This window comes from Mesoplodon densirostris, chromosome 6 (genome assembly GCF_025265405.1).
Source record: "Mesoplodon densirostris isolate mMesDen1 chromosome 6, mMesDen1 primary haplotype, whole genome shotgun sequence".
Taxonomy (NCBI): Eukaryota; Metazoa; Chordata; class Mammalia; order Artiodactyla; family Ziphiidae; genus Mesoplodon; species Mesoplodon densirostris.
Genome location: NC_082666.1, coordinates 58,217,414 through 58,232,056, shown reverse-complemented (window position 1 = coordinate 58,232,056; position 14,643 = coordinate 58,217,414). Strand labels below are relative to the sequence as shown.

General features: G+C 39.4%; 1 protein-coding gene across 2 annotated transcripts in view; it reads right to left on the bottom strand.

Annotated features, from left to right (window-relative positions):
• SLC24A2 (solute carrier family 24 member 2) overlaps nt 1-14,643 on the bottom strand; it is a 245,001-nt gene that overhangs the window by 97,219 nt on the left and 133,139 nt on the right. For both annotated transcript variants that reach the window (XM_060101488.1, XM_060101489.1), the window contains exon 2: nt 1,778-1,816. In XM_060101488.1, the coding sequence (XP_059957471.1) occupies nt 1,778-1,816 (39 nt within the window). The remainder of the gene's footprint in view (nt 1-1,777; nt 1,817-14,643) is intronic.

Below are 14,643 nucleotides of genomic sequence, written 5' to 3'. Positions count from 1 at the left end.
GTCTCTAAGATGTCTGGATTGTGCCTCCTACCAGTAAAATTTTTGAGTGTGTATATATGCATCTATCTATATCTATATCTGTATCTATATTCATATGTATCTCTATCTATATCCAGACACATACTAAAATATGGGCATATATATCATAAAACATCTGCAAAAGTAGAAATAATGAAGAGTAACAAAGAAAGCAAACAATAGAGGTGCTAATATTTCCCCCTTGCTCCGCAAAGGGACATCCTGCACACATTCCGGGGTACCTCATCTCCACGATGGGAACCACAGCTCTCATCCATGAAGCCTTACAGTCTATGTTAAATGAGATTTGAAGAGAGAGAATCTCCTATTATGAATCCACAGAGAACCTTCCTGGCTCCATAGAGTCCTTTACGTTACAGGGTTTTGCAAAATATTCCATCACACTCCAGATCCACAAGGGGGTTTCCCAAGAAAAGTCCCACAAGAGACTCCATGACCAAATATATTTGGACATTGCTACATCCTAGACCAACTCACCTTTAGAGTGTTAAGATACACATTAGACCACTAAGTCTAACACTAAAGAAATCTGGTTAACTTGATTAACTTGGACAGTGTCTCCAAACTATTGCCCACTCATCCCTTGTTTTACAGAATACTTATTAAAACTGAGCCACATGTTTGGAGACAAACATGAAACCCAGAGTAAGCTTGAAGTATGGGTAAAATGTCAGTGTGAGATACATGGAAAAATCGGAATTTTTTAGTGTGATTTTATTATAGTTGATATTCTATTAGAAATAATATTTCCAACTCTATAGGGTTTGGAGAAGAATCAGAGGGGATTACTGGTGTCTCATTGGTGAACCAGATCATGATTCACAAAGGAAGAGACTGGGTCTGCACCCCTAGCCCAGTACTGGATCAGGCATATCCTATGGGCTCTCAATGCATGTCAGAAGTCTCTGCTCTGAGCATCACAGGAGGAAGAGTGGGGTCATATGTATCTTCATTACTAGTCCTTTCAGCTTCAAAAATCTGGAACATTTTTTAATGCATTGTGTTATTTGGTTCAGAAGATTAAGGCTCAAAAAATTTTAGGGGCAAGGTTAAAAGATTTGAATAGAGTTGATCACTGTTTGATGGCTGAACACAAAAACTGATGGTCATTTCCTTGCCAAGCTGCACAATACAAAATGTGACATGTTAATTGGACAGGAACTGGAAAATGTGTTTGTTGTTAATAATTTGTTATAATCACTGTTACTATGGTCCTTATTTTGGGAAACCGAAAGAACTCTCTTGTGGAAATCTTCATTAGCCTAGGATTATGTCTACAGAACTTAAAGCAGTCTTCGGGGCATTATGTATATTGAATATATAGATCGATCTCATGCAGCATTTCTTTTGATGGAACCAAAAGAAACTTCCAACCAAAAACATAGGTGCATGCAGATGCACAAATAGATACCAAGCATTAGATCCTCGCTGTCCCCAAATATCTGCTCAACATCCCTTGGAATGTAATTTGGAAATATCTCACTCTTTCAACTTTTCCATGCCAAGTGAAAGAGAGAACTCAAACTTTTTGAAACCCAGTCCCAGAAATAATTTGTCGTTGAATGTAAGAATTCAGTTGACACTAATTATAGGACAGAGCATACACACACCAGCAGATTAAACCCTTTAAGTATTCCAAGGGAGAGGATGTTGAGCACAAGAGCCCCTTCCACCCACCCCTGCCCTCACACCCTCCACAGGCACATGAACAGGTACAGGCAAGGCCACTGCTTCCTACCGGTAGAGCCTGTTCATCCTTGTCCCTGGCTGCAGATGACTGCATAAGAGGAAAAGGCAGAAACAAAAGACACAGAAATAACTAAACACATATAGGTTTTACATTTAATCACAAGCATCAGTACAGAGAAAGATTTGGTTCTTTCTGCTCCTGGGAAGGACTATGCCAATGCAGGGGGTCAAGAGTGTATATTTCTAGCTAATATATCATGGTTTATTTAGGCATATGGTACTTTCGCTTGAAAGATCAAAGCTGAATGGCCAACTTAAATGTCCAGTAACAGAGGGCAGTTAAATCAATTGTGGTCCAGTCATCCAGTGGAATGTCATGTGGCCACTACAATGAATGAGCTAAGTACACATGTGTTGACAAGGAAAAATATCTAAGATATATCGTTAAGTGAAAAAAATTTAAAAGCCTTATTTATTACCTCATTTTATAAAAGAAAATCAATTAATAATACTGCAGTATATGTAAAGAAAAAAGTTCTGCAAGAATCATTAGTGGTTATTCTTCTTAGTGGTCATTATTTGGGGCTGGGATTACAAGGACCTGTCATATTCCATGTCTTTCGGAGGGAACTGACATTCACCGTCCCAAGTGTGATGAATAACATAAAAGCCTGAAGACGTTAAGCCTTTGAAGGAAAGACTAAGATCATCACACATGGAATCCAGATAATCCACCTTCCTTCCTGCCCCACCACTTCACATTTTCCATTCTAAAAAAGGAAATATCTGTCACACTGAGAAAAGTTGACTAAAACACAAGGGCACGTGAGAGCCGGTCATCTGTTGGGAGAGAACACAACTCAGACGAGGGACACTGGTGCTCTTCTAACATGTCCCAACTGGACGGCTTTGCTTCCCCCGCTTAATACGAACACTCCCTCTTCAACAGAACCAGGCACTGTCCTGTGATCTTTCCAAGGGTATACAGGTGCCTCGGGGACTTCCTCGTGATCAGACCACCGCCTTTGTCACTTCACCTCAACTACGGGTGCAAACGGCAAGAAGAAACTGGTTCTCCAATGAGCGTCTTTGCTAACCTGAGTCTTCAGGACTAATCACACACTTGGAGAAGAGAAGACGAGGGCAGAGCTGTTTTAAAATCTTCATGGGCCCTGGGCTCTCTTTTTTTAGTCCTACCACACGTGTCACAGAAAGAACGTGAAGATGCCCTCACATCCCACCTACGATATACATTTTTGTGTAAAAAAAAAAAAAAAAAGGAAAGGATTCTTATAATTTTGCATTTCAAATTACTGGCTCTGTGCAATTCACTTAATTCATGATTGGCATGCTGGAAATCTTGGAAAGTGAGAAAACTGAATCTGTGATTTGGTTTCATGTAATTTTTAAGAAGGCTAAATTTAATACTTAATGAAGTTGATAGTACATATTTTGTCAACATTCAATTAAACATTTCAAAATCTTGTAGATAATTTTTTGGATCTTAGAGTCAATGTCAACATATATTTTTTCTTCTGGTCCCAAACACTTTTGCAGACCCTTGAAGAACTTGTAAGGCTCAGGCACAAATGAAGAGTTTAGGCTGGAGATAATTTCTGAGTACAGCCCACAGGCATGACTAAATTTGCCAGAACCTCCTAATTTGGGACTCTCCCTCTCGGTGACTTCTCTAAAGACACTAACAAGAAAATATCCCTGCTTCCCTAGTTCCAGAAACATGCTTGGGGAACTAGACTGGACCTGAAATGGTCCGTTGATTTCCTTTTTGCTCTGAAAGCCACCGTATGATCCCGTTTCTCTCTGGCAGTCCTTTCATTTTCTCGTCTCCCACATTAGACAGCTCAACAAATGGCCCCCCATTCTACAGAACGATCCCGCAGGGAAATTATCCCGTGCAGCCAGAGCAGTCTTTGGACACACATGGAGATTAACTGTCAGAGCACGCCTTTTCAGGTAGCAAATTTACACCTTGTGGCTAAACGGGAGACAAATAATTAGGAGCTGGGATCGATACCACAGCAATATCACAGACCATGAAGGAACGGGATGAAACTGAGGAAAGAAAAGTGTGGTCTTTATAAGAACAAAAATATCACCAGCAGAGAGTTTGGAGTGAAAAGATAGATTTAAAAAATATTTGAGGAAGAAAAAAAATCCCAACCTGTCCTTTGGTCTGAAAGGAAGAAAAAAAAATCTATTCCATTGACTTGCTTTTTCTCTCACAAACAACGAGGCTCATAAGACACAATAAACGTAGAGAAAGTGTGTTGTACATAGATTCTACAAAGATAAAACTCAGTGCAGAGAAAGGTCTAAATCCTTTACAAAATTTCCCACTGCTTAATGTCAGCAGAGGTTGGCATCATTAGTTTACTTTCAAGTGTAATTTGCAGACATGAATATACATCAGGTTACAACATGTAAATTTAGGCACACACATAAATGGCGGCTGAGGCCATTAAAACGCCCCTGCACTTTCCTTTTATGTAGCCCTGTTGCAAAAGAGATGAGAAATGTGACATATGATGATAATTGCTCATTTTCAGGGCTTTGCCCACCTCTACTGATGATTCCCGATGCTCACCTGACTTAGCCCCCCTCTAATCGCATTTTGAAGCAGCCTCACAGTCCTGGAAATGTGCCTCTGATTATGTTAGGAATTCAATTTTAAAGGGGCTTTAATTACACTGGAAGTAACTAGTGAAGGACCAGAGAAATGATCCAGATATGCACAGCTCATAGCGTTTCTAAGAACTGGATTATTTAACTAAGTATCTGGGTTTTGGATTGGCCTCTGTGTTGTGATTTTCTTTTCAGGGTCATTGAACATCTGGCAAGTTTATGCTAACCCACTGGATATCACAGAAAAGATAACTTCAAAAGAGGACTAATGTGACTTTGAGGATTAATCTTGGCATATTTATTATGCATTCTGCTTTTTTAATTTCCTTAATTTTAAACACATCAAAATATCATACATTTGGGCTGTACCAATTTCAAAGCCCAATTCCTGGTGGTCCGTTCACAAAGGCTGTGCCAGTTATAGGAAAGATCTGTTAAGCCAAATCCATAGTATTCCACAGCAATTCTTGAAGAATACCTCTTTTACTTAACATGAAGTATTCTGTAATTCAATACTTTAATTTAAACTGACCCTCTCCCTAATTACTGCAAGTAATTGAGTAATTGAGCAACTGAGATGATGCCATTAATATCTGTTGTCCTTCCTGCTGGAAACCCAATTCTATGTGGGAATTTTGCTACCCGTTCGATAGGTGTTTTGAAAGTGCCACATTCCTCCATCCCGGATAATAAAACACACATCTCATTTACAAAGTATTTTTAATGCTATCAACCATTCGCAAATCCTTAAACCACCTCTCTTCCTTTGGCCCTTAAAAGCCACTGGTTAGAAATGATTCCCCTGACTACTAAGTACAGTTTTGATGTGACTTTGTACAGAGCTTACCCTGCATACAGGCCCCCAGGGCTACCTCACACACATAAACATGAGGCAAATACTACACAGTTTATAGCTACATCATGAACACACAGCCCCCGGTTTACTCTGGTTGGTAATCACCTACCTGCAAATTACATTATCAAGTGGGTTACTGGGAAGATTTCATGTGCCAAAAGACAAGTGTGTAAAATAAAGGGTGGATTTTCTGGCCAGTGGCTTTGGCAACAGATATAGAAAGACAAGCAATTTTTCACAACAGTCAAGTAACAACCATAAACTTCCACCACCATAACCTTTCACTAAGTCCTGTGAAATGCCCCTAAATTCAGTGTGCAAAGGACTCAGAAGCACTATAAAGTCTACAAGAACAGACTTAAAAGTATAATTGTTTTGTCATAAATGTTATACAAAACATATATGCTGGCAATTAGAAATATTAATCCATTATTTAATTGATATTAACTTTAATGTCTTAGAATTTAGAAAGGTTGGGTGAGGGATGATTTGAGTGACTGATTTTCATTTAAAAAATTAACAAGGGGGGCTTCCCTGGTGGCGCAGTGGTTGAGAGTCCGCCTGCCGATGCGGGGGACACGGGTTCGTGCCCCGATCCCGGAGGATCCCGCATGCCGCGGGGCGGCTGGGCCCGTGAGCCATGGCCGCTGAGCCTGTGTGTCCGGAGCCTGTGCTCCGCAGCGGGAGAGGCCACAGCAGTGAGAGGCCCGCGTACAGCAAAAAAAAAAAAAAAAAAAAAAAAATTAACAAGGAAGTATTAAATGATGTCTCCTTGTGCTTTCAATACATTTACATTCAATAAGCAAAAACATTTAAAATCTCCCTTCTGGTTAAAGATGAATAAACCTCAAAGCCTGTGGGAAGACTGGATAAAAGGTGCAAAAACTTCAAATCTGAAATCTAAAAGGAAAGAAAGCCAACCACTTCTTAATCAGACACAAAATCATGTCCCTTTGCCTCCCTTTATTGTGCCCCTAACATACTCCCTAAAATATTAAGGGGAACAGGATTAAATAAATTCCTAAAGAAAGAAATACTAAGAGATTTAAATTCAAATGACTTTTACTACTGGTTGCCAGGTAATTACGCCACTGTCACTGTCCTTTAGGAAAGTAAGAATCTCAAAGATTAATGAAGTGCTGAAGGTGGCAGCCCAGGCTGCAAGAATACCCACTTGCAACTCTGGTTTAAAGAAACACGTTTGGATGGAGAGAAAGGATAGAAATTAAGTAAAAAGCATGGTAATAAAAACTTGGAAGCAAAGCGTTTTGATGATTTATCTGAATAATTCCCATGATCTTAAAATATTTGGGATAGTAGAAAGAAACTTCAGAAGAATAGATACCCTTCAAAAAAATGAAATGGAAGTGAAATTGCTTAGAGACAGCTAGGAACAACATTTTACCTTTTAAATGGTTGTATGAGGGAAGAAATAATGTAGGATGAGAAGTGGTGTCATACAGTTATTAAGAATATGGAATTCAGGCCCAGACTGTGCAAGTTCATTTCCTTATTTTTGTCACTTATTAGCCATGTGACTTTGGACAAGTTACTTAATCTCTTTATGCTTTAGTTTCTTCATCTGTCAAATGGGGATAATAACAATAACTACTTCAGAGGGTTGTTGGGAGGATTAAATGAGCTTATACATGTAAAGTGCTTAGACAATGTTTGGTACATGGTAAATGCTATGTATTAGCTCTACTATCAGTACTATTAATAATAAGAGCCACAAGGGAGAATAAAGACAAACTATATGCCAAAAGTAGGTTCAGGGTTGTGAACCGGCTTAGAGAACAGGGTGGTTTCTAAGGGAAGTAGGAAAATTCCATTGATTAGGATGGTGAGAGGTGATTTGTGTAGGACACTAGAGTACGGTTAATCGAGCATGCCCAAGGTTGGCAGCCCAGGGAAGAGGAGATGTCACAACAGATTATATTTCCTTGGCTTGGCTTCTGACTCCGTCCCTGTCCCATGAATCAGCATTGTCTGAAGGATACAGGATTGGCAAGGCGAGGCTAGCGTTTCACATCTCATATACTTTAGTGGGCCTAGTTTTGATCAGGAAGCTCTGGAGGCTGGAAGATTCAGAGAAGGTAGGACCCCTACACTTACGGATGTTATATATATTATATGTCAATTACATCTCAATAAAGCTGGAAAGAGTAAAATAAAAACAAAAAAGGAGTTTCAATGCTTCTCACTAAATTGGTAAGCTGTATTGGGTATGTACCACAGCTGCTCTAGCCAGCCTCCCGAATAGTGGAAGCCGTAAGATCCCTGAGAGCAGGATTCACCTTGTGCCTCCTGTGGTCCCGACGTGGCTACTAAAAATGCAACCAGGTGGCAGGAGAGAGTGAGGCCACTCAGGCAGAATGGGGACCGTGCGGTCCTGCGTCAGGAACCAAAGCTCCTCTGATGCTTGCTCCAGAGGCTGAATTAATAGTAATGATGGTTATTTAAATCTATCCCTAAGAGCCCCTATTGAAGCCTTCTTATTAAGTAGGTACATAAAAGACATTGATCCCCATTCTGTAAATGGAAAGAGAGAAGCAGGAAGTGCCTCAGGCTGTTTCTGTACTCAGGATACTGAGCACCTTGGTTAATTCACTTAATTTAGGAATTAACAACCCCATCACCACTACCATCTCTCACCGCCCCCTTAAGAATCCAGATGTTGCCAATATACTTTGTTGTATTGTTTGAGCAATTCTCACAATTGCTAATGAGCCATTTTGATATGCCAATCAAACATAATCTGTTAGTGGTGTTCTGACATTAGTCACACAGATTTCCTTTGACTGGTAAAGTACCCCAGTGCTCTCACGTGTTAAGTCTGGATTACCTGACTTCCAAGGAAGAGTGTCTAAAATGATGTGAATTTAAAAGTCCAACAAATGCTGGTGCTGGTCATACCACAGAATAATTTGCCACAAATAAAGCAGATTCCAGTAATAATGGATAATGTTTATTGTAAGCTCAGTACGTGGCAAGAGCTTCATGTATTATATCTCATTGTATCCTCACAATAACAGGTATTATAACCAGTCCTGCCCCCTCTAATACATGAGGACCCCGAGGCTAACGGATGTTGGACCATTTGTCCATGTCCATGTAGCCAGTAAGAGGCAGAGCTGGGATATGAGCTCAGACAGCTGGGCTCCAGAGCCTCTCTAAGTATTGGGGAAACAAGAAACTGGAATTTTCCTTGCAGTGGCCTGTGGGAAGGAGTCACTAGAACTGCAAATACAGTAAAAATAGTTTACTATTTTATACTAAGAACTATTTATGAGCTCTGACTTCCAATGGAAGCCAGAAAATCGTTGCCAGGTGATTGCTGTTAATACAGAACGACAGATTTTGTGTTCATTTGGTGCAAACTTGGTGCCTGGGAATAGAGAAAGTATAGGGGTTATTTTCTGATCTTTTGTCTCTTCCAGCATTATTATTTAGACTTGTCTACAATTGTCATAGATTTTCTTCTGAATGTCTTGAAGGTCACAGAGGCACTTTTACAACCTTCACAATGGTGTAGGTTCAAGTAACACTGCAAACTAGTTTATCCATACATCAAATTGACCTGTATTAAGGAGTTTATAGCTCAGCAGTAGGTGAGAAAAGAATATGAAAAAGAATGTTGTATACATGTGTATAACTGAATCATTTTGCTGTACAGCAGAAATTAACACAATATTATAAATCAACTATACTTCAGTAGAAAAAAATAAAAGTGTAATTAAACTTTGGGGAAACAACAGAGGGCACAAATAACAAATATATAACATTTTCCACTGAAAATGCTGTAATATTGAGAATTGGTCCCTTTCCTTGATCTGCTCTCCTGTTCCTAAGAGAGGCCAGGAGGAAACTAAGATCACCCATGTCGTGGGTTCATTTCGAACACAGCTTGGCTACTTTCATATTCTACTCATGCTCTGTGTGTCCCTCCATTTCCTCCCTAGTTCATTCTTTTGTATTATTTGTTTCATCTCTCTCTTTCCCACTACTGAGCACCCTTCTGAGGGCAGAGACAGTGCTTTTTTCATTGTATATTATTCCACAGCACAGTAGTGCTAGATGCTCAACAAATACATATTTAACAATAAATAAGTGAAATCAAGCCCACATGCTCATATATAATGAGGTTGGAGGCACATGGCTTCTTTCTAGTCCAACACCGAACCGTGTCACTTTCCTCTAAGCATCTGACACTGCTAATGACCCACTGCTTCTTGAATCATTCTCCTCCCATGTATCTGAGATGTGTGTGCTGACCAGGCTACTCTTTCTTCATACTTGTAGAAATGTCATAATATAAAACCTCCCTTCTTTGAACTCTGATTGTAGTTAGAATCATCATTTCACAGTTATTCCCGATTGCTTGTGTTTGCCGTTTTGCTTGCTTGGTTGGAACTGTAACCTTCTTGAACATGGGTGTCTTGCACATTACACATCTTTGTATTTTATATTTTGCCTTCCCGTGTGCCAGCATCCTGCGGATGCTCAGCAGACGCTGATCTCTTGATTGACAGCTAGAAAGTTGTGGGATTAGTGCTTTGCAAGGAAGGAGGATGCTGGAATAGGCAGGAAACTCACTCTGAGACAGAAAAGAGTTGAGGGACCTGGACCCAGTGTTGGGCTTAGGTCACGGTCAGCAGAAACTCTTTGGACTAATACAGAGTGGTACTGATTCTCTGGCTTAATCCCTAGACCCTGTGCCCAAACACTATTGCATGGGTCCTTTAAACTAAGAGAGCTAGTCTTCTTTTTGGTGGTTGAATGGGACCTGCAGTAGTAGTGGCAGAGGCGAGTGTGGTGGAAGCACTGAATGGAACAGGACCACCATGTAGTGAAGTGGAGAACATGGGAGTAAGGAACAGTTCCATTGGACACTGACCATTACATACCTGGGCACCTTAGAAAAGTACGGTACACAATAAAGGCTACGAATCCCACTACTGGGGCCTGACACGAAGACAGTTACCATTCCACTTTCCCCCTAAGGCTGATGCAATCTACAGTAACGAGAATCACATGAAGGTTCAAATTTATCTACACAGATCACTTATCTTTCCTCCCCTTTGCTCTCATAGGCAGTCCAGGCAAATTGCCATGTTAGCTATTTTATCTATGTCCTACCTTGGATATTACCAAGTTATTCCCTCGTGCTCTACTTGCCAAATATCTTCCTTCATGGTACCTTCAAAACCACTCTTTCATTCATTCTTCAACACATATTTAATGAGCACCTTATATGCATCACACTGTTCTAGGTATGGGAATAGTCTAGTGAACAAAACAGCCCAAATCCTTGCTCTCGTGGAATTTATATTCTAGTTTAAATCTCTCTCCTAAGACATAGTCTTCCAATTAAGTAGCAAAGGTGGCCATTAATATATAAAATCCCTGCTGACTTTTACTGAGTACTAACTACACTAGAGACAGTGCTAAATGCTCATTTAATCCTTGTCATAATTCTAGGTGGAAGGTTCTATTAGGAAGCATTGAAAGAAAACCTTTTTATTTTGAAATAATTATAGAGTCACAGGTAGTTGTAAAAAAATGTACAGGGAGGTGCTGTGTACACTTTATCCAGCCTCCCCTAAAGCCAGCATTTTGCACAACTATAGTACAATATCAAAACCAGGAAGTTGGCATGTACAATCTATTGAGTTCACTCGAACTGTGCCACTTTTATGCACACTTACTTGTGATTGTGTATGGTGTGTATGGCATTTGTGTTGCTCTATGCAATTTAATCACATGTATAGCTTCAGGTAACCATCACTGCAATCAAGATACTTAACTGTACCGTTACCATAAGATTCCTTTCTGCTACAGCTTTATATCTACATCCACCCCTCTCCTCATCCCTATCACCTGGTACTCACTAATCTGTTATCTATCTCTATAATAATTTCATGATTATTATGTATATGTATCCTTTTGAGACTGGCTTTTTCTACTCAGTATAATTTCCTAGAGGGTCATCCAAGTTGTAGCAGATATCAACAGTCTGTTCCTTTTATTATTGAGTAGTATTCTACGATATGGATCAACCACATACATCCATTGAGGGGCATCTGGATAGTTTCCAGTTTGGGGCTATGGTGAATAAAGATGCTTCGTGCTTTCATGTACCAGTTTCTGCATAAAGATAGGTTTCATTTCTGTAGGATATATGCATAAGAATACAATTTCTGGGTTATAAAACCATTTATAGTTTTAAAAGGAACAATGAAACTATTTTCCAGAGTGGCTGTGCTATTTTATATTCCACCAGCAATGTATGAGTGATCCAGTTTTTTCTGCATTCTTGCCAGCATATGGTATTGCCGCTATTTTTTATTTTAGCCATCCTAATAGGTATAGTTATATTTCATTGTGGTTTTAATGTGCATTTCTCTAATGCCTATGATGTTGAACATTTTTTCATGCACTTATTTGCTGTTTGTATATCCTTATCAGTGAAATGTTTGTGCCTATCGTTTGCCCATTTTCTAATTGGATTTTTAAAATAAATTTATTTATATTTTATTTTTGGCTGTGTTGGGTCTTCATTGCTGCACGCAGGCTTTCTCTAGTTGCAGCGAGTGGGGGTTACTCTTCGTTGCAGTGTGCAGGCTTCTCATTGCAGTGGCTTCTCTTGTTGTGGAGCATGGGCTCTATGCACGTGGACTTCAGTAGTTGTGGCACACGGGCTCAGTAGTTGTGGCTCATGGGCTCTAGAGTGCAGGCTCAGTAGTTGTGGTGCACGGACGTAGCTGCTCTGAAGCATGTGGGATCTTCCCAGACCAGGGCTCAAACCTGTGTCCCTTGTACTGACAGGCAGATTCCTAACCACTGTGCCATCAGGGAAGTCCCTCTAACTGGATTTTTTTTAATATTATGTTTCAAGAGTTCTTTATATATTCTAGATACAAGTCCTTTGCCATATATGTGGTTTGCAAATATTATCTCCCCACCTGTAATTAGTCCTTTCATCTTCTTAACATTGTCTTTCACAGAGCAAAAGTTTTTAATTTTGATGAGGTCCAATTTATCAATTTTTCTTTTGACACATTGGGTTTGGTAGCACATCTAAAAATTCTTTGCTTAGTCCTTGGTCCGGAAGATTTTATTTCTATTTTTTTCTAGAAGTTTTTAGTTTTATGTTTCACATTTAAGCCCCGATCTATTTTTTTTTATTGGAGTATACTTGGTTTACAGTGTTATGTTAATTTTAGGTGTATGGCAAAGTGAATCAGTTATACATATACATATATCCACTCTTTTTTAGCTGCTTTTCCCATATAGGCCATTACAGAGTATTGAGTAGTGGTCTTTGAGTTAATTTTTGAATAAAACATGAGTTTTGGTTGTGATCCATTTTTTGCCTATGGATGTCCAATTGCTATTATACCCATTTTAAAGATCAGGAGTGGAAGGTCTAGTGAAGTTAACTGATTTGCTCACAGTCATACAGGTAGTAAGTGAAGGCACTGGGGTTGAAATGCAGGAAGTCTAACTTGAAACTATGTGCTCTTAATGGCTATACTTTCCTGGGTCCAAGGCATCACTCTCTCTGCATTCCCCAAGTAAACATGAAACACACTCTGAATTCACCTTCCTGCAGAAGGAAATTTATTCAGAAAATGGAAGCCATCTAACCTCCCTAGAGCTATTTAAGAAAATCTAGAGTTTTATTCATTAGCCTTGCTTTGAACAAAAAGTACGTGATTTAAAAAATAAACTATTATTTCCAATGTCATGCATCCTTTCAATAGCATAAAGACAAAGTGCAAACCAGAAACACAGAGATGAAATTGAGATCTGCCATTAAGTAAGGACAGTGCTCTATTTTGCTTTTATTAAAGGACTGACAATGTATTGGAGGTTCAGCCCTTAAAATAAAATTTCTGGGGCTTCCCTGATGGCGCAGTGGTTGAGAGTCCGCCTGCCGATGCAGGGGACATGGGTTCGTGCCCCGGTCCGGGAGGATCCCACATGCCGCGGAGCGGCTGGGCCCATGAGCCATGGCTGCTGGGCCTGCGCGTCTGGAGCCTGTGCTCTGCAACGGGAGAGGCCACAACAGTGAGAGGCCTGCATACTGCAAAATAAATAAATAAATAAATAAATAAATAAAAATTTCTGGTCCCACATAGTGGCTGTGGTCTCTGAGGGCATATCTTATCTGCTACCTGTCAATAGTACAGCGGAAATTGTGTACCATTGAGAACAGATGTAGCCTCGCAATAACAGAAATGGAAAAAGATATGCTCTGGGAATCCTAACTGCATTACTGTCAAATGGAGCCAGGAAGTGCTGATATTACAGTCAGTACCATCTTCTTGGCCAAATACTCAGCACTATTTTCAGTGTTGGAATTAAAAATCTGTTGCAGAATTAGGGGAAAATGACATGAGGAATATCCTACAGAAAAAGCTTTCTTTCTAATTGCTGTTGACTCTGAAGCCTTGGCTTTAGACATTGAGAACTTCTAGATAATTCTAGAAGTTCATTTTGCAGCAGGTCCCAGGGCACAAGCTTACTGCCCAGAGAGCATCTTAAATGACGATAATAATCATATAATGTTGTATAATATCATCACTCAAAGTATATTATTTACTCAGCTATAGGAATGCTGGACATCTTACAACAGGATTCTAATATAGTGAAATAATGTTCCTGTGGGAAAATGATGCTCACTGATTGAAGAAAATCCTGTCCAAAAGTGAAAGATTGTGCTTGTGTTGACATTTCTCTTAAAATAATGTGTGTTTATCCTCTAAGGTTCTATAATGAAAAATTTCGAACACAGGAAAAGCCTGAAGAGTAGTACAATGAATCACCATACTCCTACCACTTAGATTCAGTAATTGTTAGCATTTTCTATATTTGCTTTATCAATATATGTATATATTTATATTTTTTTTCTGAATCATTTTAAAGTAAGTGGCAGATGTCATGCTAAACATTTCACATGTTACCTTCTAAGGACATGGTCATTCTCCTGCATAATCATTATACTGAGTACGTGTGCACTTTGTCTGTATGTAATAGGTGGCATGTCGCCTTAACTGGCTAACACCTCCTAACGGTGTTTTTTTTTTTAAACATGGTCAATTATTTTTATATTTATCATTTTGTCCTCAAGGCTAGTTATTAAGTGTATGTAAAACAAAGTATCTGTTTTACTTGTGAAGACCTTCTCCTTTCCTTACTTATCCCACCAACCCATGAGAGCAGATCAAGAAAAATCATTTGGTTCATTAAAAAAATTGCTCTAGACACAAATATTCATTTCCTGACTCTGTCTGGTATTAGCTTATTGGTGGACAATACTGTCCATACAAATATTTATAAATACAAATACTACTTAGTGCTGGAATTTGGGGTCCATAGTCTGGATTTAAGAGGGGAGTTGTGAAATCTCT